Here is a 25,444-nt window from a genome sequence, read left to right on the forward strand (position 1 = left end):
GTAGTGAGTTTGTTGAAGTGAATATATGGCACGTGGGGTTTGTAACCTCGTTTATGAACTTGCCTCTCCACTTAAATTTGTGACCTTAGCATTTGGTTTTGGAGAGCCTCGGTTCGTCCCATTTGTACCACACTGCCTTCAGAAAATAGCTGGTATCAGCTTATGTATTCAGGTGTACACAGCACGGGAAGATGCGGCTACGAGAACTGGACTTCATGACATTGAGCAAAAAAGGACTTGCACGTTTTTTCTTCCTCCTTAGTACGTGGCATAATTCGATACCTATCTCACACCCCTGTTCGCCGAAGAACTGGAACATTTTTTTTCTTTCACTGCAGTTTAGCTGGCTGGGTGTGCCTGGGGAGGCGTCACAAAGAGCCTATAGAAGGTCTCCACCTACATCTAGGAGCAGGAGAACGGGAAGGAGCCCAGGAAGAACAGACCCAAGCGTTCGGTTCATGGAGCGTTCTTTGTTTGGGCCAATATTCCCCGAGTTTGGGTTCTGCGTGTAGCAACCAACAGATCAGAGACTGGCAGCTGTTAATTTTTCTCCTGCCAGATCGCAGCCGTGCCCACCCCACCCACCAGCGCGAGTGAATGCGCAAATAAGGGTTTCCAGGCATCGGTGGGAAAGAGGGAGGGAGAAGGGAGCGGGAGGCGGCACCCTCCAGCCCGAGAGGACCGAAGCCCCGCCGGGGAGAGCGAAACCCGGGCGGTTCCGGGCCTGCCGGGGCCGAGCCGGGATGCCGGACGGGCGAGGGCCGCTGTGGGGGCGGCACACGGCGACCGTCGCCTTCCGTCCGCCCCCGGGGCCGAGGCTGGTCCCGCGGCGCAGCTCCCCGCCCCCCCCGCGCCGACGTGTCTCTTGGTTTCGACCTGCCGCCTGGGCGGGGCTTGCGGGACGCCATTCCCATAATGCTATGGGGCGTGCCGCCGCCGCCGCCGCTGCCGCCGCCGCCGTCGCCGCCGCCGCCGCCGCTGCCGCTGGTGGAAGAAGATGGCGGAAGGCGGAGCGGTGGATCTGGACATCCAGCGTTCTGACATCGCGACGCTGCTCAAAATCTCGCTCCGGAAAGGGGACACCTGGTAAGGGGAAGGGGTCGAGGCGGCGGCGGTGGGCGGAGGAAGGGCGGAGAAGCGGGCGGCAGCGGCGGGCCGGCGTCTTTGGGGCCAGTGACAGGTGCGGGCAGGTTCGGCCGGCGGCGGCGGTGGCCGCTCCGGGCAGGCGGCTCTGGGCCGAAATGCTGGGTCAAAGATTAGGGCCGGGAGGGGAGGGCAAGGGTCGCGGCCGGGCCGGAGGAAGCGGCGGCAGCTGGGCGGGCAGCGGCGGCTCGGGCAGTTCTCGCGGTCCGCCGCCCTCCCGTAGCGCCGCTCCCACCCCGGGCCTTCCCGGAGGCGGCGGCGGCGGAGGAGGAGGAGGAGAGGACGGTGGGTTCGGCGTGCGGTGGCGCCGTTTGTTTTGACAGGTCCGCTCCCTCCCCTCCTCTGCCGGCGGCCGGGCTTCCCCGGGGCTCCCGTCTCCCGCCGCGCCGGGCGTCCGAGCCCCCCGATCCGGTGGTTCTTCGGGCCGCCCGAATCCCCCGGCAGGCCGGCCGCGGGCTTTGGCGGCGCGGCGCGGCTCCCGCAGAGGTGGCGGGGCCCCAGGGCCCCCCACTCAGGCACGAGAAAAGCACACCCCCCTCCCCGCCCCCCGTTTTCCAGTTTCCTTGTCCGAAGGAGGAGGGAAAAAAAGGGAGTCAGGCGCCTGGGGCTGCTGCCTTGGCACCACGTGGTCCCCGAGCTTCGGGGTGGGGTGGGAGGGGGAGGCTTGATAGAAGCTGGCCGCGTTTCTTCGACGTGCAGCCCTTCCCTCCCGTGTCAAGGGTACCCGGGGCCTGCAGAAAGTAGATAAGCCCCCCCACCCGCGCAGCTCCCGCCGCCGGCTGATAGCCCGAGCCCGGGTTCTCGCCCGAGACGCTGCAGGACGCCCGCGAGGGCTTCCAGCCTGCGCGGCGAGAGCGTAGTAGTAGCGAGCGTGAAGTCTGAAAATGTGTTCCTCCAGAGAGAGCTTGCTGCTTGTTGGGAAGAAGATGGTGTCTTGGATTGATTATTTTTTTTAATATGATAAGAATTACTTGTGGCTTTCTGGGGTCACCATTCATACTGGTCTGTCATTTAGCTTCATTTCCCCCCCCCCCCCCCCCCCCCCGCATCCCGTCCCCACTTCCCACATCACGGCTTGGATACTTGACAGATTTCTAGACCTGGTCACTGTATCACCCCTAAATTTGCCCGAGGGCTTGGAGGAAAGTTAATTTGTATATTTATGTGTCAATAGTTTCCTCTGTGAAGTGGGAGGTAGTTGCGTGATCCGAGACTAATATCGCATGAAAGAAACTTAAAAAAAAAGTGCGATGACATTGTACTTATCACCCTTTAGTTCTGATAAAATGCTGTGGTAGTCGGATCAATTTCAGTGCCATTTCATGGCAGTCTTGGAATTTGAATTTAAGTACTTTGATCCAAGTCTTGGCACCCTTTCCTTATTTTGTTCTGCTGCATATTCTGTTTATATGATAACAGTTCCTAAGTTTGTAAACATTTACTTGTGGTAAAAATAAAACCTTGGGATGATTTAATAAAATAATTGTTCACATCAGTGTTCCTAGGATGATCATTACTCTAGGGAAATCGAACATTTCCCAGGACAGACAGCAAGGTTTACCTTGCTCTGGGGATTGTTTAAAAGATGGAATAAATCCTTGCTTATTTCTGTTGTTTGTTAAACAACGTATGCAAATTCTTGATATACGGAGTCTGTTACTGCTTCATAAGGAGAACTCCTTAAGTAGAATATATGTGTTTTCACTATGGCAGTATCTTCTATTTTATGTCATGGATTTGGAATATTAAGTTGGTATAATGGTTGACATTACAGATAGGAGCAGAATGTGTATTGTATTAAAACTTTCGAATTTTTCGAATAAAAATACTTTTGCTTTTTGACGTAGTTACTGCAAATACTCGCTTGAAATATTTTAAAGAATACAGGAAGCCCAGACATGTGAGTTATTTCATTGTATTCACTTTAAGAAAAAAGAAAATGAAACTCTTAACATTTAGTAACAGCAGAAGCAAGTTTTTATCCTCACATCAATTTTTCCCTCTTAAAGGGAAAAAATAGAGGAGCAAGATTGTGATACTGGAAGTTAGAGAAATCAGTTTGGTTATTGTGTAAACTACTTTACTTGTATTTATCACCTGGTACTATCAAAAAAAGGAAATAGCATAGAGCAAGAGTTTGATTCAGTGTTTGAAGGAAGACAATTTCATTAAGTATAAGTTTGATCGGCCGAGGCCATCGCCCGTCCCTTCGGAACGGCGCTCGCCCATCTCTCAGGACCGACTGACCCATGTTCAACTGCTGTTCACATGAAACCCTTCTCCCACAGGGCAGAGTCTGGCAAACTCCCCATGGCGTACCAAATATGCCAAATACCAGTAACAATGATGGGTCTCATTCTCCTAAATAGCCTTGAATATAATCTCAGGGCTAGGATGAAAGAGACGTTACTGGGGCCTGCTCGAGGCAATCGACGAATAACAGGATGATGAAATGAAAAAATGAAAAATAAGTTTGATAACATAAGTATGAAACTGGTAAAGATTTAATTATTTTTTTGAACTCCATCAAAAGTTGGTTTTTCTTTTTAAGGTCGTTTTGGCTTAGTCATGAATATTTGGGCAATTCCTCAATTATTTTATAATTACAGTATGACTTAAAAATAGGAGATTGGGGCAGGCATGGGGGAGCATTATTGGGAATTGGGGATAGTGGTGGAGGGAAGGACACTCTGGTGGTGGGATTAGTGTTGGAACATTGAATGCCTATAACAAATGCATCATGAACAACTTTGTAAGCCATAGTGTTTAAATAAAGGGGAGAAAAATGGCAAGTTTACCCTAAGTTTGTTCTTGAAAGTGTGATACTGATTTGAAAGTTTAGTTAAATGCATTAAATTATCACTATCACCCCGTTCATCAGTTTGCTCAAGCAGACTCCAGTAATGTCTCCATTCGTCTCTGTCACGTGCTAGTGTAGCCCAAAGGCATATTGGGGGCTCTTTCAAGGTCAGGGGGAATGAGGACCATCATTGTTATTACTGTTTTTGTCATATCGAATACTCCATGGGTAGCTTTCCAGGCTCTGCCGTGCAGGCGGAATACTGTCTGTGGCTTGCCAGGCCCTCCGAGAGGGATGGAAGCTTTTGGGACAGCCTCTAATCACCTTTACAGGTGTTCCTAGTCAGGCATATATGCAGGCAAGATACTCTCTGTAACCTGCCGGGCTCTCTGTGAGCGAGAACTAGACAGTAAGAGGCTGAGCCCTTCCCGGAGCTTGGTTTTATAGTCTCTGGATCTTGGCTGTTGATGGGGTTACATGTCGGTTGGTGGGTGTTACTGTCTAGCTACTGGAAGATGGAGGATCTGGGTGGAGGAGGCTCAGTCCCGATCCGAGCAGGCTTGGAGATCTCAGCTCTGGGTCCCGCACACCTGGGTTCCACTGCTAGTTCCTTCATGCGTGAGGCTTGTCCTAGCATGTGGAGAGTGGTCTCAGCATGGCTGTAGCTGTGTCCCAGAGGTCTTCAGCTGCCAGGGCTCTGGTCAGGGTGGAGAGGGAAACTCAACCTGCCCCCCCCCCCCCTTCAAGGGCCCCCGGTGAGGATAGCCAGGTACAGGGGCAGGAAATTAAATAAATTTTATTAATTAGAGTTGTGAGAACTTTGAGTTGATAAGCACCAGGTCCTCATAGTCTGGTAACTCAATAAGAGACATTTAATTCTGCACAAACTCTAAAATTTATGTTTATATGTAGTGAATGATTTTTATATGCAAATTGATTTCCTAGAAATAAAAGTTTTACATCTGAGTAGAAAAATTTTATGACTAGACTGTATAGTGACAAAAAGTAGAAAGTTGATGTAGGAGTTGTATTATACATTTTTTGAAGGTGAAGGATGAAAGTACTTCTGTCTGCATTAGAATACGTAAAATATCTTGATGTTTCTTGTGACTTTGTAGTTGACTCCAAGGAGAGATTCAGAAAACCCTAAAGCTGTTCTACTATAGGAGCTATAAAAAAGGGAGAACAGAACTCAAATAGTTTAGGAAGAATAAAAGATAATTATTTAGATCTAAAGTGGTTTCTCCTGATGAGAGAAAAGGATTTGTTTTAAAAACATTTCATGTAATTCAGAGATGAAAAAAAACTATTTAAAAGATGATAGTTAAATGAATTACAAAAAATAGGTGTTGTTTACATAATAATCTCTTCCAGGATTTCTTTTAAAATAGATCTGTTATGAGTAAATACATAACTACAAATGATCAGAATCACTGCTGCTTCCACCACCCCCATTTTTAATCCATCGACCTTTCACTTTCACTAATTTAAATGTGCATATATGTTCGGTGGTGTGACCTATAGCTATTAAATTTTGCGAGATTTGTTTGATTTCCATTGAAATTGTTATGTATTATGCTAATTATTGAGAGAAAAACTTGGATTTGTATTTATAGTCATTTAAATACGTGTGGTATTTGGAGTAAATTGACGGAGAATTGAGCTTCTCAATAACCATGGTTATTTAAGGCGTGATTCTCAAAGAAAGGGGAAAATATCACTCTAAATCATAAAGAATATATTCATTGATTCCTGAATACAGAGCCAGGAGCAACCCCTGAGCAGCCCTGGGTGTCGTTTCCCCCCCTCCCCCCCCCACACACATATACTCGCCCAAAAATATCAATATTTGATTAACTATAGAGACAACAAATGACTTTTTTATCCAAAAGAAACAAGTAATTTGTTGAGGTTTTAAATTGTTTATCAGTAATTATTATTATTTTTTGGGGGTGAGGTCACACCCAGTGGTGCTCAGTGCTTATTCCTTGCTCTGTGCCTAGAGATCACTCCTGGCAGGACTTGACCAAATGGAGTGCCAGGAATTGAACCCAGTTGACCACTTGCAAGGCAAATACTACCCAGTCCCAGTAATTTATTTTTATTTATTATTATTTATGTTTAAAAATCTAATCACCATGAGATACATAGTTACAGAAGTTGTTCATGGTTGGGTTATTGTCATAGAATGTTCCAACACCCATCTCTTTACTGGTGTACATTTCCCACCACCAATGTCCCCACTTTTCCTCTGTCCATTCTCTCTCTCTCCCCCCGCCCCCTCTTTCCCTCCCCGCCCCCTCTCCCTCCTTTGGGCACTACACTTTGCAATATAGGACTCCAGTAATTAAGTGCTTTTATTAGAGACCTTAATCCCACCTCCCAGATACTTTTACAGAAATAATATATCAAGTAGATATAAAATATCCTATAAGAGCTTGTTGGATATTTTGTTTTCACATTTTAGCATCTTGGGAAGGAGGAGGGCACCAGATTGTGCTCAGGGACTATTTCTAGCTCTGTGCTCAGGAAGGACTGTTTGCTATCAGGGATAGAATCACAGTAACTGCATGAAAGGCAACAGCCTTATCTCCTGTACTATCTCTCCAATCCTTATTTTTAAAGTATTGATTTACAGTAAGCTTCAAATGCATTGAACTCTTGTGGGATTATGAATTTATAGAAGTAGCCCCTTCCAGAAATTGCAGATATAAACATGTTACTTATGTTTCATACTTAATGATTTTTCTCAAAGAAATAGACTAAACAGTGGATTTTCAAAGGCAAGAATGTGTGAGGTGGCCTGAGAGATAGTACAGCTGGTAGGGTGCTTGCCTTGCACATGGCTGATCCAGGTTCAGTCCCTGGCATAAATCCCCCAAACCTGCCAGGAGTTATCCACAGACGGATGTGGCTCCCAAGCAAACACATTTGAAATGAAGTCAGTCACGGGTGGAGCTGAGCGGATAGCTGGAAGGGCTGGATCATATGCTGGGAGGTGAGATCTACTCCCAGTACCACGTGCCCCTTGGTGTACAACCAGGATGACCCTTGGTGGGCTCTGGCACTGCTAGGACTGAACAGTACTGTATTGCTGGACAGAGCATTAAACTGTTCATTCTGCATAGCAGGACTGAGTATTGGCAGGTGGTGGTACCTGGGCCGCCTAAGACCTACTTTGAGGTCTCTCCTCCCACCCCCCAAGAGACAAATGACAGCACAGTCATAGAAGTCTTTTATTTCTTTCCGAAAAAAAAAATGACTTGAGTAACATGACTGCTAGTAGAAACAATTCGTTTCACCATCTTAATCATTGAATTTATTCTTTATGAGTTTCGAGTCATTTTTCTTTTCCTTTCTTTGAGAATCCTCCTTAAATAACCGTGGTTATTGAGAAGCTCAAGTGATAGTTCAGGGTTAGACATTTGTTTTAGCATACAGCCTACCTGGTTTGATTTCTGTACCCCATATGATCCCCAAATACTACCTGATGATTTCAGTACTGGTTTAGATACCTGGTTTATCATTTAAAAGTCCTTAGTAATAATACTTGCATGCTATCACTACACAAATGTAATCAAAATAGTATTTTATTAAACCATGGGTATTTCTCTTCGTAGTCCGCCAATAGAAAATTTAATTAGTTAAAATTTATTTTCATTTACTGAATCACAGTGAGGGTCACAGTTACAAAGTTATTCATGATTTAGTTTCAGTCCTACACTGTTTCAACACCCATCCCTTCAGTTTCCACCAGTGTCCCCAGTTACCCTCCAGTCACCCATCCCAGCCTGCCTCTATGGCAGATACTTTGTCTCCCTCCTTCCCTTCCTCCCTCCCCCACCCCCTTTTTGGGCATTATGGTTTGCAATGCAGGTACTGACAGGTTTTATGTATATCCCTTTATCTCCTTTCAACACTTAGTTCTTCAGAGTAATCATTTTCAGCTGTCATTATTATCGTGGTCCCTTCTGTGTCCTGACTGCCCTCCTCCCTCCCCCACTGTGGCAAATAGAAAATTGTAACAATCATTTTTTTTCTTCCCTAAGAAATACCACTTGTATCTTTTGTTTTCATTTCTTCATTTTCTATAAGACACTTTTTGTATCTTATGTTTAGTCCCTTTATTTCTCAGATTCCTTTAATTTCTTAATTCAGATAATGTATTTTCTTTCCAGTCTACACAGGAGTCACCATTAAAGAAGCTAGCAAAAGACTGGTGGCAGTTGTTTTTTGGTTACAGATTAAAGTAACATATCTGAGAAGCAGTCATGAATGGCTCCTCAAGAAGAAGTCAGTTCACAAGAGAAGAGCAGAGGCACAAAGGACACAGAAACTGATTCCTTTCCGTTCAGAAGCTAGCCATGAGAGCGGGGACATTGGGAGATGGACACTCTGGTAGAGAGTGTGATGTTGGAGTTTTCATGTATGAAACCATACCAACAAGTACCACATTGCTTACAATGTAAAAAAAGTTAAATTCAGGAACCCCTCTTATCTACGATTAACCTACAGGCAGAATCTTAACTGAAGAAAAGTGCAATGACTTTCTTCTTCTCAAGGAGAGCTAGAAATGTTCTGCGTCTTCCTTTTTAGCCTTAAGAAGACCCAGATATTTGTAGTATATTAGTGTGATAATTTCTTACTGCTTGGGAAAATAACTTGACAGAAGTGTCACAGAAAGGGCTTACTAGGCCAGGGAAATAGCTCAAAGGGCTAGAGTGCATGCCACGCATGTAGAACCCTGAGTTTGATCCCAGGCACCATGTGGGCCCCTGAACATCATCAGGATGGCCTTGGTCACCCACAGCCTCATGATGGTTTGGGTGCTGAACCTTCTGGCCTGAATAGCCTGGCTGATGTGGAGTGGTTCCTGGGATATCTGAGCACAGTGAGATCTCCTTTGGAGTCCTCCTATCCCCCCGTCCATCCCCCCCCCCCAAAAAAAGTGGTGGGGGAGAACAGTTACTTTATGATAGAAAGTTAGGCTCAGAAGCAAGTCCAGGAGTGGCCCTGATGTTAGGTTAGTTAAAGTTTTAGAGAGAGTCTTGAAAGCATTAACGACAATTCCTTGAATGTATTAAATTTCGGCAGTTAAAAAGAAACTGATTGATAAGCATTTAAAGTGATCATGGTAGGGAAGAACTGATATTTTGTCTTGATACATTTTAATGGTGACAGTTAAATCAGATATATCTTTAATCAATACTCAAATTTGCATGGATCTCAAGTGAAGAAACTGGTTCTCAAGTGAGATGTGACCACTGTGTTTCATTTTGTCACTATGATTACAAAAAAAACCCTTAGGACTCATTTACCATATTAGGAACTTTTTTGGATTTGTGAAACTGGTGCAGAGTTAAGCTCATAAGGTCATAAATGTGGCCACCGCTAAAGGAGACACTCTAGGCAGTTAACCTGAAAACTGCATTTTATACTCTACTGCTCACTTCTTGATGGTAAGATCATACTGACCAACTTTTTGGATCAATAATGATTTCAAATTTTGTCATTATGACAGTGATTTTGTTGTTAGTTAAATGCCATTTTCATCTGTATGAGGAACCCTATACAGTTTCCTAGATTTTCATGGCTTAACAATGTAGACTTAGCAATCTTTCTAACTGATACGGTTGGTGGTTACCATTTACTGCAAATTATTTACTTGTTCTAGCCTCATTAGTATTATTTCATTAGTATTATTAGTATTATTTCAAGCATATTTAAAACATGAGTATTATTTCAAAGTTTTGCTCGAGTGGGCCCAGTAACATCTTTGTGACACTTGGTACTGTGTTTGGCATATCGAATACATCACGGGTAGCTTGCCAGGCTCTCCCGTGCGGGCGAGATACTCTCAGTAGCTTGCCAGGCTCTCCGAGAGGGGTGGAGGAATCGAACCTGGGTCAGCCGAGTTGGCCGCAAGCAAGGCAAACGCCCTACCCCCTGTGCTATCATTCCAGCCCCGTGACGTATTCGATATGCCAAACAGTAACAAGTCTCACAATGTTACCGGGCCCGCTCGAGCAAATCGATGAACAATGGGAGGACAGTGACAGTGACAGTTCATATTTTAGTATTTGTTTGGGGGGCCACATCCAACTATCTCAGGGCTTTACCTCGACTCTGCTTAGGAATTGCTCCTGGCAAGTATGGGAGATGATTGACAGGATGAGTCACATGCAATGTAAGTGCCTTAACCTCTGTACTATTTCATCAGCCTCTAGATATTTTTAAATTTTTTAAATATTTTTATTGAATCACCATGAGATACGCAGTTATTAAGCTGTTCATGATCCGGTTTCAGTCATACAGTGCTCATCACCCATCCCTCCACCAGTGTCAATGTCCCCAGTGTTCCTCCTGCCACCCACCCCCCATTTATATTTTTTTTAAGGAAGGTGTTTTATTTTTAAATCTTGTGTATGTATATTTTTCTTTTCCCTGTACTGGTGGAATGACCATAGGTCACAGGCATTTGGGTGCATTGCTGGCATGGCACAGTTCAGCTGTGATACTCATCAGGGGGTCTCTCACTTTGGCGACAGCAGCACTCACCTGGGTTGTATTCTTGCTTCACAGCGCACTCACATTTTACCTCGTGCAGAGGAGATTACACACTATGTTGTACTGAGGATAATGCCAATGATAATGCCAGTGCTGTCATCTTCAAACACTACGTGTTGGGTAGTCTTGGATTAAAAGCATAGCCTCAAGTCTGCAAGGCTGTATCTCTGGGTTACTCCTGAACTGTTAATTTACCTGATATAAAACCTAACTCAGAGCCAGAGAAGTTAGGATACTTGTGTTGCACTCAGCTGACACCAGTTCTCCATTTCAGTCCCCAGCTCCACATAAGATCTCTCAAGCACCACTAGGAGTGATCCCTGAGCACTGCTGGGTGTGGCCCAAAAATCAAACAACTTAACTCTTCTCGCATAGTGATTCATAATTATTACATCCAGATTCTTGCATAACTATTCCACTATTTTTAAATATAATAGGCTTATTTTGATATACTTTACATAATATATAACTTGTCCACTTAAAATCTACATTTACTGGGTCTTGATAGATTCAGAATTGTACAGCTATCACACAGTCAATTTTAAATATATTTATCTTTCCTCAGATCCCACACTTATAAGAGTTTTTCTTCCCCAATTTCTTCCAAGGCCCGCCTGTTTCAGGAAGTTATTAATCTACTTTCTGTTCTAAAAATTGGCCTTTTCTTGAGGTTTTTTTGTCAAGATCACAATATCTATGATTGTATATCTGATATAACAATAATTTGGGGGTATTTCTGTGTTGTGTTATTTATCTCACTTTTTAATCACTGAATACTATTCCACTACATTGATGACTGCATAGAACTTATCCTTTCCTCAGTAGATGACCATTTGGGGTAATTTCACTCTGTTCGACTGTTGTAAATAATCCTGCTATGAATATTCTTGTTCCAATTTTTCTGTAGATGTAACTAAATTCAAATTTCTCTTGAGCATAAAATGGAGCACATGGGTCTGGGAATCTCTTTAATATTTTTCCCCAGATTTGATAGGTATTCCAAAGCAGCTGTACTATTTTGTATTGCTATCTTCAGTGTACACAAGGGTTGCACTTTCTCTATATCCTTGTGAGTACTTATTGTCTGTCTTTTTTTTTATCTTGGTAGATGAGAAGTACTATCACTGTGATTTTGTTGTATTTCCCTGATGATTAATAATGTTGCACATCTTTACATATGTGCCTACTGGCCTTTTTTTTTTTTTTTGGCAAAACGTTCAGAACCTTTGTACACAGAGTTTCTATGTTCTGTATATAGTCTAGGTATAAATCTTTACCAGGTAATTAGTTAGATTTTTTTTTTACCATTTCTGTGAGGTTTCTTTCGCAGTCTTAAGTTGGCCTTTCTGAATTCTTTTTTGTTGTTATTGTTGCAACTTAGAGATATTAAAAGTTTTCTCTTGGACTGGAGATGTAGTTCTTTAGTAGAGCATATGCCTAGCATATGTGAGGTCAGGAGTTTGATCCTTAGCACTGCACCAAAAACAAACAAATTTTTCAGACTTGTGTTCTGTCCTATTTTTGGCCGAAATTCTTGTATATTTTCTTAGTTGTAAAAGTTGAATATTTTCATATGTAGGTGGATTTTGTAGAGAACAGATAGGAGTTTTGGTGAACTTTATATTTATGTCTGTATTAGGCAATAAAGCAGAAGCTGCTTATCTGAAAGCATAAATATGTGCTATTAATAACAACAGCAAAGAAAGCCCCAAACCCTATGCCTTACTATAGTTTCCTAAATCTTGCTAATGGAATTTCCCTATTTCCTCATACTGCTTTTTAAATCTTGTGTATCAACCAAACAAAAACCCAAGACTTTTTCAGTTCTTAGAGTAGAACTAAAAAGTTCTCAGATCTGATCTAAAAGTTCTCAAACCTAGATCAGGTTTGAAAACTGTCATAAAATTGACTCAGGTTACATTACTGTATACATTACTGTATTTGATCTTCCCAATACTCCTGTGAGATTTACCAGTGATCTTTATGAAATAACAGTTAAGTCTTTTTCCTGTTAGAGTCTTTCAGTGGTTTTCCTGTTGTACCTAGGATAAAAAAAATCTTTAGATTAACTTGTAAAGGCATCATTTTATCTTGCCCCATTCTACCACTCAGATGTTATCCAGCATTTCTTCTCTTGCTATCATAAATTTCAAGCACTTTCCATCATTTACTCCAGCATACCAAAGCAAATCGACGATCAACGGGAGGGCCTTAATTAAAAAAAAAATTAAAATACCAAATGTCCAAAGATATCTTTGCCGTAGCATGTGCTTTCACTTTAGATAGCTATTAGATAGCTATTTTCCCCCAATATATGCAAAAAAGTTACCTATTTCCAAAATGTGTTGCCTTTGTTCTAAATAGAAACCTGTTTTCAGACTTCATATGCTTTTCCTTCTCAATGCCACAGTATTTTACTGCCTTAATTTGTTGTTTCCTTGGATACTTTAGCTTTTCACTAATCACCTATTCATATGAAAGAGCATATATATAGATTGCATGTTGAGGTTTTGAAAATATTTCTATTGCTGTAGTAAACAGTCTAAAGGTTTTAATATTAGGGGCTGGACTCTTGTATGGGTCCAACCTGAGTTCAATCCCCAGGACCCCATATAGCCCCCGCAAGCATCACCAGGAGTAATTCCTAAATTCAGAGCCAGAAGTAATCCCTGAGCAACACCAGATATGACCCCAAAACTTTAAAAAAAATTTAAAAAGTTAAAGGTTTTGATGTTAGCTATCTTCTCTAGCTTCTTGTAGAAAGTTAAAACAAATTTTTATTACTTAAGTAAAATTTTTCTAATTTGGGGGCCAGAGAGATAGTACAGCAGGTAGTTTTGCACTTGGCCAACCCAGCCAACCCAGGTTTGATCCCCGGCATTCCCATATGGTCCCCTGAGCAATGCCAGGAGTAATCCCTGAGCATTACTGGGTGTTCCCCCTTCCCTACCCCTCTCTCCCATAAAACTTCTAAATTTAGAGTTAATATGTACTGTCTGATTTCAGGAGGTAAGAAAATTTGAAAGTTAAACACTGAACTTCAGTGTCAAAACTAGAGTATATATTGAGAGCAGGCTTTGCATATTCAGTAGTGTTAAGTAATTTTGGGAAATCACATAACTTCTCTGAAATTTGGTTTCCCCATTTGCTCAGTTAAAAGAAAAAAGGTTACTCTAATGATAAACTAATGTGAAAACATTATGTAAATAAGTGTATTCTTAGGAGAGTATTAAAAGTTTAATGTAATTAGGAATGACTTGGTCATTTGCATTAAATGGACTAGCATATGAATTATAAATTTAAAGAAATAAACAGAGGGCAGTTATTGCAGTAATTTAAGTTAGCAAAAATAATGGAGAAAAGGAAACAGAACTAAAGTACTCTTTTTTTCTGAAGAGTAAGAGGTGAGGGACACAGCCCAGAAATATTCTTATGAATGTACTTGTTTACTAGATGTTATGGGGCCAGGGAGGGAGAACTAATGGATATTATTAGGATTTTTGGCTTGGAAAAAATAAATTTCGATGACATTATTTAGGTTCACTAGGGAAAAGGCATATGTGAAGATGTGCAGGTGACTGATGACTCAAAATTGAAATGTCTGAAAAATCTTGTTTGAAAAATCTTCCTAGAAGGAATTAGAATCTGATTCAAGAATTTGAGGACTTGCTCTGTGATACAGATTTTGGAGTGATTGTACGAATTAAATTGGAGAACAGTGTGAATAACATTTAGACAGAGAAAGCAAGGTTATGATGGAATTATGTGCATGAGAAATTATGTGTATTCTTAGTATTGTAAACTACAGAATCAACATTTTTTTTAAAGTAGTAAAATGTCCGCACACACCTACCCCCAAAGAGAATCATAGATGTCTAATGTCAGTCCAATTGGAACCTTTGACCCCCACCAGCAGTGGACAGTTGCAGAAAATGAGATAAACCCATGAGGAGACAACCCACACTGTCAAAGATCTCTTGGCCAGCCATCAGTGGTCTCACAGGCAGGCCATTTCTTCAATCAATATCATTATCCCACCCAGATTCCCAACATATGTATGTAGGACATTGTTTAATTCCACAGAGAAGTTAAGAACAGTTAGCAAATCAACATTCATTGGGTACAAGAAGAGCAGAGACTGGGTAGGGTAGCACCGTAGCACTGTCCTCCCAGTGTTCATCAATTTGCTCAAGCAGGCACATCTCCATTGTGAGACTTGTTGCTGTTTTTAGCATATTGAATACATCAACGGGGAGCTTGCCAGGCTCTGCCGTGTGGGTGGGATACTCTTGGTAGCTTGCCGGGCTCTCTGAGAGGGACAGAGGAATCAAATCCGGGTTGGCCATGTGCAAGGCAAATGCCCTACCTGCTGTGCTATCGCACCAGCTAATCAGCAGATACCCTTAAAGTATAAAGTCCTGACAGTCTCCTGTTTTGCCCAGGTAAAAGACACTAAGCTATTTTAGTCTATGGTTTCCTGGGTGTATATTTTCAAGCCTCGTATTTGTCATCATTTCTATTCTTTTCTGCTATGCTACTCTTTTTCAGTCCTGGTTTGTAGACTCTTTGCATTCCAAGACTTACACTGTTTTACAAGGGGAATATCCCACCTTGGAGCTTTTTGTTTAAGGGGATAAATTCCCACATGTAAAGTTCAGTTTTTAAAAGGAATTGTTAAGGTATTAAAAAATTGTGAATCCTTTTGATTTTTCCAACTGGTAACTATCTTTCTGACGGCCCATTTGGGTTCGGAGACTGAACAACTAAGTTAACGAGTAAGGAGAAGCTTGGTTACAAAGACAAATCTGAAAAATGAGGAGAAGGTAATGAACATGTGAGTTGAGGGGTAGCATAGGAGGAAGACAGAAAATAATTTACTGTTAATATGCTGAGTGGAAGTAAAAGAACCAGAAATGAGTCTCCAAAGAAGATAAGGAAATTAGATCTAAAGAACGGAAGCAAAGTTATCTTTTTTTTAAATTTTTATTTTTTTAAATTTTATTGAATCACCGTGAGATAGTTTAGGAAGATGAATGAGATTGTAGTTGATGTAAATTAATGTTCTAGCATCTGGAAAAAATCTGAGTGCCAGAGAACAGATGACTGGTTAAAGAAACTTTGGTACATTTACACAATGGAGTACTATGTAGCTGTTAGAAAAGACTAAGTCATGAAATTTACATACAAGTGGTACTACATTTAAAGTATCATGTTAAGCGAAATGACTCAGAAAGAAAGGGATAGACATAGAAAGATTGCATTCATCTGGGGAACATAAAGTATCAAAATAGGAGACTAACACCCAAGAATGGCCAAGATTAGTACCAGGAATTTTACTCCATGACTTGGAGGCCAGCCACACATGCTAGAGGAAAAGGCATCACAGATAGAGAAGAGAGCACCAAATAAAGGATGTTGGGAGGATCCTCCCAGGATGGGAGAAGCATGCTGAAAGTAGACTATAGACCAAACATGATTGCCACCCATTGCCTCTTTTGCAAACCACAACACCCAATAAGAGAGAGAGAACAAAAGGGAATGCCCTGCCACAGAGGCAGGGAGGGATGGGGAGGATGGGGCGTGGGAGGGATACTGGGATCCGTGGTGGTGGGAAATGGGCACTGGTGGAGGGATGGGTACTTGATCATTGTATAATTGAAATCCAAGCACAAAAATTTGTAAGTCTACAACTGTTCCTCATGGTGTCTCACTAATAAAAATTAAAAATAAAATAAAATAAAAAAATGTTCTAGCTTTGGCAAAGCAAAATGCCATATTATTGTCAGCAGGAATAGCTATAATCTATTTTCATATTTTCCCATGTTATGATAATTTGAATGTGAATTTTAAATAGGACATACATCACCTTTTGGGACTTATAGCAGTATTTAGTCAAAGAACAACCACCTCTTTTTTTTTCCATTTTATTGAATCACTGTGAGATAGTTATAAGCTTTCATGTTTGGGTTACAATCGCACAGTGATCCTTCCCTCCACCAGTGCATATTCCCCACCACCAATATCCCCGGAATGCCCCCCTTTTCCCACCCTCCCTCTGCCTCCATGGCAGACATGATTCCCCATAATCTCTCTCTACTTTTGGGCATTATAGTCCTCAATACAAACCCTGAGAGGTTATGTTTGTTCCTTTATCTACTTTCTGCACACATCTCCCATCCTGACCGATTCCTATGTCTGTCCCTGTCTTTCTGACTCATTTCACTTAGCATGATACTCTTCATGTCTATCTATTTATAAGCAAAGCTCATGGCTTCATCTCTCCTGACAGCTGCATAGTATTCCATTGTGTAGATGTACCAAAGTTTCTTTAACCAGTCATCTGTTTAGGACACTTGGGTGGTTTCCAGATTTTGGCTATTGTGAACAGTGCTGCAATGAACATATAGGTACAGATGTCATTTCTACTGTGCTTTTTTGCATCCCAAAGTTATCTTTAAATGTGTGTTTGACCCCAAAATGGCTAATTAAAGGAATCAGTTAGGAATAAGATGTTTGAGCATGAGAGTAATAGAAAGTTGATCTCCTAACTTTGAAAATTGGGCAGTAGGTTGTCTGCTCCAAAACTTCTTAAACTTTACCCACACAGAGCCTATTCTTGCCCAAGAATGCAACACAGGTGAGTGCCATCAGAAGCACCTCTCATTCATTATGACCTTGGTTTTGAATTAATTTTTGACTGTTGGCACATTTAGAAGGCTTTTACTATTTCCAGCTTTTACATGACCCTTACCCTCCTTTGCTCTCCATTCAGTTACACAGTTTAAGAAGGTAAAATCTGTTCAGCCTTTCATTAAAGACTAGCTAAGATTTGAGATTTATTGCAAGTGGAGTCATATTTGAAGCACTTAAGAGATTGAAGACATAGTTTTCTGTGTTTTTTGTTTTTTATATAATACTTGATTTTTTTTTTTTTTTTGCTTTCTGGATCATACCCGGCGATGCACAGGGGTTACTCCTGGCTCATACACTCAGGAATTACCCCTGGCGGTGCTTAGGGGACCATATAGGATGCTGGGAATCGAACCTGGATCGGCCGTGTGCAAGGCAAACGCCCTACCTGCTGTGTTGTCTATCCAGCCTCCTAATATTTGATTTTTATTTTGATTTACTATGTAGTAATAATAATAAAAATAATATATAATAAATATAATAAAAAATATAAGGGACTCAATCCATTGTAACCTATGAAATAGGAAAATGATAGTGATTAAGTAACCCACAGACAGACCCCTTCATCATAAAGTGATTTTGGTTGTTTTGATACATTTATTTTTATTTATTTATTTTTTTTTTATTTTTTAATTTATTTATTGAATCACTGTGGGAAAGGTTACAAAGCTTTCAGGTTTATGTCTCAGTCATGCAAATATCAAACACATTTCCCTTTACCAATACTTATTTTTTCCCATGAAGAACCCCAATAAAACCCCACCCCCCACCCCTCCCCGTCCCTGTGAGGCAGATGAATTCTAGTTAACACTCTATCTGCTTTGATTAGATTCATTGTTTCAATAAAAGATTCACCACTATTATTTAGAGTTTACCCCCCCCCCCCAAATTAGACACGCTGAAAAAGCATTGTGAAGTGATTTGCTTTCTACAGCTGGGTTCAAGAATTAAATGTTGGTTTTGGATTTCTGCTATTTTACCTATTGACCCTGGAAGTATTTCTACTGAAAGTCAGATAGTTAAGAAATTGGTTTCTGTGTTCTGGAGTCGTGGCCGTGCTGGAGAGCCGCTCGCGGGGGGCAACCAGTGGCCTCGGTAGGGCGTGAAGGGCGGAGCGAAACGCCCCCCTTCCCATGAAGTTTTAGTCGCCCCCACACTCCCGGCTCATACCTGCTGTCCACAAGGCTCCCATGTGGCCGCCATCTTTCTTTCCAGAGAGGAGAGGGCGAATGGGGCAACACCCTTTCCCCTCCGGCAGACTTGATGGGCTGGATCAATGCATAGTCCGTTCACTTTTCTGCTCCAAGCTGCTGGGTTCTGCATTAAGTCCTTGTGCTTCTGGGGCCATGGCCGTGCTGGAGAGCCGCTCGCGGGGGGCGACTGGTGACCTCGGTAGGGCGTGAAGGACGGACCGGAACGCCCCCCGACCCATGAGGTTTTAGTCGCCCCCACTCCCCCGGCTCATACCTGCTGTCCACAAGGCTCCCATGTGGCCGCCATCTTTCTTTCCAGAGAGGAGAGGGTGAATGGGGCAACACCCTTTCCCCTCCGGCAGACTTGATGGCCTGGATCAATGCATAGTCCGTTCACTTTTCTGCTCCAAGCTGCTGGGTTCTGCATTAAGTCCTTGTGCTTCTGGGGCCGTGGCTGTGCTGGGGAGCCGCTCGTGGGGGGCGACTGGTGACCTCGGTAGGGCGTGAAGGACGGACCGGAACGCCCCCCTTCCCATGAGGTTTTAGTCGCCCCCACACCCCCGGCTCATACCTGCTGTCCACAAGGCTCCCATGTGGCCGCCATCTTTCTTTCCAGAGGGAGGAGGGCGGAAGGGAGCAACACCCTTTCCCCTCTGGGCAGAAATGATTGCCTGGATTAACGCATAGTCCTTTCACTTTTCTGCTCCAAGCTGCTGGGTTCTGCATTAAGCCCTTGTGCTTCTGGGGCTGTGGCCGTGCTGGAGAGCCGCTCGTGGGGGGCAACTGGTGACCTCGGTAGGGCGTGAAGGACGGACCGGAACGCCCCCCTTCCCATGAGGTTTTAGTTGTTTATAATTTTTTTGTATGGGACACATGTCTCAGTATTACTCTGAAATATTTCACCTTTAGTATTGTTGAAATGCAGTTAATCATTTTTTAAAACTTTGGGCTATCCAGAAACTGGAAGAAACCTGAATGCCCAAGAACAGATGTCTGGTTAAAGAAACTTTGGTACATCTACACAATGGAGTACTATGTAGCTGTTAGAAAAGATGAAGTCATAAAATTTACATACAAGTGGTACAACATGGAAAGTATCATGCTAAGCGAAATGAGTCAGAAAGAGAGGGTTAGACATAGAAAGATTGCATTCATCTGGGGGATATAAAGTAACAAAATATGAGATTAATACCCAAAAATAGCTGAGATCAGCATCAAGAGGATTACTCCATAGCTTAGAGGCCAGCCGGGCATTCTAGGGGAAAGGGCAGTTCAGATAGAGAAGGGAGCACCAAATAAAGGGTGTTTGGAGGATCCTCCCAAGATGGGAGATGCATGTCAAAAGTAGACTAAGGACTGAACATGTTTGCCACTCAGTGCCTCTTTTGCAGACCACAACACCCAAAAGGAGAGAGAGAACAAAAGGGAATGCCCTGCCACAGAGGCTGGGTGGAATGGGGGGTGGGGGTGGGAGGGATATTATCCATGGTGGTGAAAAGTGGGCACTGATGGAGGGATGGGTATTTGATCATTGTATAATCGAAACTCAAGCACAAAAAATTGTAAATCTACAACTGTACTTCATGGTGTTTCACTAATAAAAAGAAAAAAAAACTTTGTGCTATCTAAATGTTTGTACATTAGTATTTAAATGGATTTTTAGTGGTTTCAAGTGTATAATATTTGGTGATAAAGCTCGGTCAGTTTAAAATCAAGTCAATATGTCAATTTTAGAATTTCTACATTGTTTTCCCTGTATCTATTTTCGGCATTGCCAGCAGTGCTCAGGGACCTTGAGGCTCAGTTTTGCTGTGTGGACTTAACTGTTAGGTGCTCTGACTCAAGATTTAGTGAGACTGAAAGCACTGGGGCAGTACGATGCTGGCATCACACTTAGGGTTTAGCACATGGCAAAGCTGCACGCTAGCCCTTTGTGTTAGTTCACTGACCTCTAACTGTTTTACTTAAATTATTATTTCAGATATCAAGTTAATTACTCTTTCTAGACTATGTGCTTGTATTTTCTTACTACATGTATCCAATCATTATTGCTTTCCTAGTATATTATTGATTACTTTTATTACCAAAACAATTTTTATTGACATGCATGCTACATAGCAGCATAATGATTTAATAAATTAGAAACAATAAAGTTTTTCTTCTAAGAAATGGCTGGAGTGATAGCACAGTGGTAGGGCGTTTGCCTTGGCCGTCCCGGTCAGCCCAGGTTCGATTCCTCCACCCCTCTTGGAGAGCCCAGCAAGCTGCCAAGAGTTTCTCGCCTGCATGGCAAAGCCTGGCAAGCTCCCCCTGATGTATTCGATATGCCAAACACAGTAACAAAAAGTCTCACAGTGGAGCCGTTACTGGTGACCACTCGAGCAAATCGATGAGCACTGGGAGGGCAGTGCTACAGTTCTAAGAAAACTTCAAAGTTTATGTAAAAATTTATATTTTTAATGTTTAGTGCATATTTATCTATTTGAAATAAAATATATGTAATTTTTAAATTTAAAAGTAAATAAAAATAATAAAGCAGACTGAATATTTTATATATTTCCTGTACATTTTATGTTTTAAAAATTAAAACATAATTTTATGTTTTAATTTGTCTTTCCATATATGAAGTCTTGTTTGTCAGCTTGTCAGCTTTCATTTAACTCAGTTTTTTGAACCTCAGTGTATTTATTATCTATTCATTTGACTCAATATCTGCATGTATAGAAAGTAAAGTTAATATTAAGTAAAGTTAATTATGTAATGATTTAGAAAATACCTTCATACATGCTTAGTTTAGAAAAAACAATACAGATAAGTAACAGTTGACTCCATCTGTGTATCTTTCCTTTTTAGTTTCAGTTTTTGAGTCAGCTCTGTGCAGTGCTAGTGGGTGGTGGTTCTTGGTGTTGCTTGAGGGAATCCTCTGATGTCAGAATTGGGTTGTGGGTGAGGGCACACCCAGCTGTGATTTCTCCTGGCTCTGCTCAGGGATCACTCCTGGTGGTGCTCTGGGGACCATATGGGGATCAAACCCAGGTCAGATGAATGTGAGGCAAGTGCCTTGCATGCTGTTCTATCTTTCCAGCCCCCTGATGTCAAAATTGGACCCAGGTTTTCTGCTTGCAAAGCAATCCAAAAATCAAAAAAATCCAGCCCTTTGAGTAATCTTATGATGGTCTGACGTCCTCCCTCCCTCCCTCCCTTCTTGTATTTTTCACTTTTTCCCTCCCAACACTCCCTCCCATCCCCCCACTCCACCCCTGCACCCCCAGCCTGTTTTTATGGCACTTTTCTTCTCTCTTTCCTTTTTGGCATTATGATTTGCAATACAGGTACTGAAAAGGTATCGTGTGTGTGTGTGTGTGTGTGTAAATATATATTTATTTAGATCCTAAGGATTCTTTAGCAGTCTCCAGAGTGACTATTGTCATAGTGGTCTCCACTGTCCTAACTGCCCAACCCCCAGACTTGTGACAGGCTTCCAGCTGTTGACCAGACTTTGTGCCCCTTGTTTCTGCTGTCTTTGGGTATAAGTCTCATGCGATGTGAGAACCTTTATCCCACAAATGAGTGTTGTAAATCTATGTCTTGTCCTGTGTCTGATTCATTTCACTCAGCATGATACTCCCCATGTCCATCCATTTGTAAGTAAATTTCGTGACTTAATTTTTCCTGTGGTATTCCTTTAGGTGTATCATAGCATCTTTATCTAGTCATCTATTCTCAGACACTCAGGTTGTTTCCAGATTGTGAAATATGCTTCAGTGAATATAGAAGTGCAGATGGCTTTTCTGCATTGTGTTTTTGGGCCCCTAGGGTGTATTCCCAGAAGTGGTATAGCCTGGTCAAATAGGAGCTCAATTTCTAGTTTTTTGAGGACTTCCCATATTGTTTTCCAAAAAGGCTCCACCATTTGGCATTCCCACCAACAATGAAGTGCGAGTCCCTTTCTCCCCACATATGCCAGCACTGCTTGCTCATGTTCTTTTTGATGTGTGCCAGTCTATGGTATGAGATGATATCTCATTGTTGTTTCGATTTGCATCTCCCTGATGATTAGTGATGAAGGGCATTTTTTCATGTGCCTTTTGGCCATTTGTATTTCTTCTTTGAGAAAGTTTCTGTTAATTTCTTCTCCCCATTTTTTGATGGGGTTGGATGGTTTTCCTTGTAAAATTATACTAGTGCCTTATATCTTTTTGATATTAGCCCCTTTATCAGATGGTACTGTGTAAATAATTTTGCCCATTCTGTGGTTTCTCTTTGTATCTTGGTCACCATTTTCTTTGAAGTGCAGAAGCTTCTTTTTTTTTTTTTTTTTTTACATTTTTTTTTCCCCCTTTATTTTATTTTATTTTTTTTTAAAGTTGTAAATTTACAATTTTTTGTGCTTTGGTTTCAATTATACAATGATCAGATACCCATCCCTCCACCAGTGCCCATTTTCCACCACCATGGATAATATCCCTCCCACCCCCATCCCCCCATCCCCCCGTCTCTGTGGCAGGGCAATCCCCTGTGTTCTCTCTCTCCTTTTGGGTGTTGTGGTCTGCAAAAGAGGCATTGAGTGGCAAACATGTTCAGTCCATAGTCTACTTTCGACATGCTTCTCCCCTCCTGGGAGGATCCTCCAAACATCCTTTATTTGGTGCTCCCTTCTCTATCTGAATAGCCCTTTCCTCTAGGATACCCGGCTGGCCTCTAAGTTATGGAGTAATCCTCCTGGTGCTGATCTCAGCTATTCTTGGGTATTAATCTCATACTTTGTTACTTTATATCCCCCAGATGAATGCAATCTTTCTATGTCTATCCCTCTCTTTCTGACTCATTTCGCTTAGCATGATACTTTCCATATTGTACCACTTGTATGTAAATTTCATGACTTCATCTTTTCTAAGAGCTACATAGTACTCCATTGTGTAGATGTACCAGAGTTTCTTTAACCAGTCATCTGTTCTTGGGCATTCAGGTTTCTTCCAGTTTCTGGCTATTGTAAAGAGGGCTGCAATGAACAAACAAGTGCAGATGTCACTTCGACTATACATTTTTGCCTCTCTGGGATATATTCCCAGGAGTGGTATTGCTGGGTCAAATGGGAGCTCAATTTCTAATTTTTTGAGAATCGTCCATACTGTTTTCCAGAAGGGCTGAACCAGTGGACATTCCCACCAACAGTGAAGGAGTGTCCCTTTCTCGCCACATCCACGCCAGCATCGGTTGCTTTTGTTCTTTTGAATTTGGGCCAGTCTCTGAGGTGTGAGATGGTATCTCATTGTGGTTTTGATCTGCATCTCCCTGATGATTAATGATGTAGAGCATTTTCTCATAGAAGCTTCTTATTTTAACATAGTCCAGAATCATGGAACACTTCACGAATTTGTGTGTCATCCATATGTAAGGTCCATGCTAATTTTCTCTGTTATTATTCTGGTTTTAGTATCTGCACTGCCAAAGTGAGCACTGTATGTGATTTTTAATCCCACGTCCTTGCTTCTCTTCCCAGAGGATAGCATATGAAATTGTTATCATATTCTTCATACTTTTAGTATGTATGCCTGTATCTAAATAATATGTATTATTTGTGGTATATGTTAACTTCTATAGCTGTAACCTGTATACATCTCTCTATCCATATTCTTTGTACTTATAATACGTATGCCTGTATCTATAAATAATACATATTTGTGGTATGTTAGCTCTTCTATAGCTGTAACCTTTGTGCATATATCTGTGTACTTGTGTTAATTTATATGAACTCTTTGAAATTCTTTGACATTTTTCTGGAGAGGTGGGCAGAGAAAAAATGTGTGTGTGTGTGTGTGTGTGTGTGTGTGTGTGTGTGATGTGTTTGTATATTTTTTCCAAAGGAGCTATTTTTCTTACTTTTTTCTTGCTGTATTAAAAATTAAAATTTTTGCTTTGATTGCTTCTTCTGGTTAACATTTGAATTTTTATTCACCTGATGAATATTTTGTTGAATAGCTGTATATATTAAACTTCAGCATTTTAATGTGTATATGATAATACTTGTTCTCAAATAGTAGATATTTCTAGAAAAGAAATAATAGTTCGCATGAGTAAAGTTTCCCACATAACAGTACATTAATAATCATTGGAAGTAGGCACATACTTTCAGTACAAAATTAAATATCAAGCATGGCTTTTTTGTAATTCTGGTGTTTTCCTGTACTGATGTTTTTTTCCTTTACTATTTTTTTAGGTACCTAGTTGATAGTCGCTGGTTCAAACAGTGGAAAAAATATGTTGGCTTTGACAGTTGGGACAAATACCAGATGGGAGATCAAAATGTATATCCTGGACCTATTGATAACTCTGGACTTCTCAAAGGTCATTTTTTCCCTTCAGTCATTTTGTAAATATGTTTATAAGTATGTCATATTGTAAAAATGTTAGTATATTATTGTCAACATATGTAATACAAAAATGTTGCTATAAACTGATACTAGATATTTCTTTAGTTTAAAAATTTGACCCAATGAACTCAGATTATTACCATCATATTCTGTACATGATAAATGTTTGTTTATTTATTTATGACATGACTTTATTATTTCAACCTTTAAATGAAGAATGTAAACTAGAAAGTATTGCTTCTTCCACTCTGGAAAAGCCCTTATTCTGTTTTGAATGCGTATCTCTCTTTTTCTCCCCTCACATCTAAATAAATTTCTTTCAATAAAATCTATTTGCTTTACTAATAAAACTAGAAAGAACTATGTTATTTAGAGTAATGCTGTATTGAATATTCTTTATACAAACAGATGTGACATTTTAAGTTGGGTGGAACTGATAGTTATATTTCTTGGATTTTTGCATTGATCTTAGATAACACTAACAGTTGTCTAATATTTCTCATCACATTTAAAAAGAATAAGACATAACTATGAGAAATCTGATTTCTGACCAGGATACATTGACAGGTACTGAATGTACTGTTCCACCTGTGTGAACTAAACCCTGATCATATTTGAAACAATGATTCTCAGAATATTGGACACCAGGTATCAAAGAATAGTGATGGGGAGGGGAG

The 25,444-nt window shown here is 41.3% G+C and overlaps 1 protein-coding gene and 1 non-coding gene across 4 annotated transcripts in view; one reads left to right on the forward strand and one right to left on the reverse strand.

Moving 5' to 3' along the window:
• Nucleotides 1–964: 964 nt before the first annotated feature.
• USP15 (ubiquitin specific peptidase 15) overlaps nucleotides 965–25,444 on the forward strand; it is a 127,887-nt gene continuing 103,407 nt past the window's right edge. For all 3 annotated transcript variants that reach the window (XR_008792945.1, XM_056117539.1, XM_056117540.1), the window contains exons 1-2: nucleotides 965–1,086; nucleotides 24,614–24,741. Coding sequence is in view for 2 of the 3 variants with exons in the window: in XM_056117539.1 (XP_055973514.1) it covers nucleotides 998–1,086; nucleotides 24,614–24,741 (217 nt within the window). In the remaining variant the exon portion in view is untranslated. The remainder of the gene's footprint in view (nucleotides 1,087–24,613; nucleotides 24,742–25,444) is intronic.
• Nucleotides 23,747–23,850, reverse strand: LOC130027070 (U6 spliceosomal RNA). The gene has a single exon (XR_008793006.1). It is a non-coding gene; the product is annotated as a U6 spliceosomal RNA (small nuclear RNA).

Source organism: Sorex fumeus, unplaced genomic scaffold (assembly GCF_029834395.1).
Source record: "Sorex fumeus unplaced genomic scaffold, SorFum_2.1 ptg000035l, whole genome shotgun sequence".
Taxonomy (NCBI): domain Eukaryota; kingdom Metazoa; phylum Chordata; class Mammalia; order Eulipotyphla; family Soricidae; genus Sorex; species Sorex fumeus.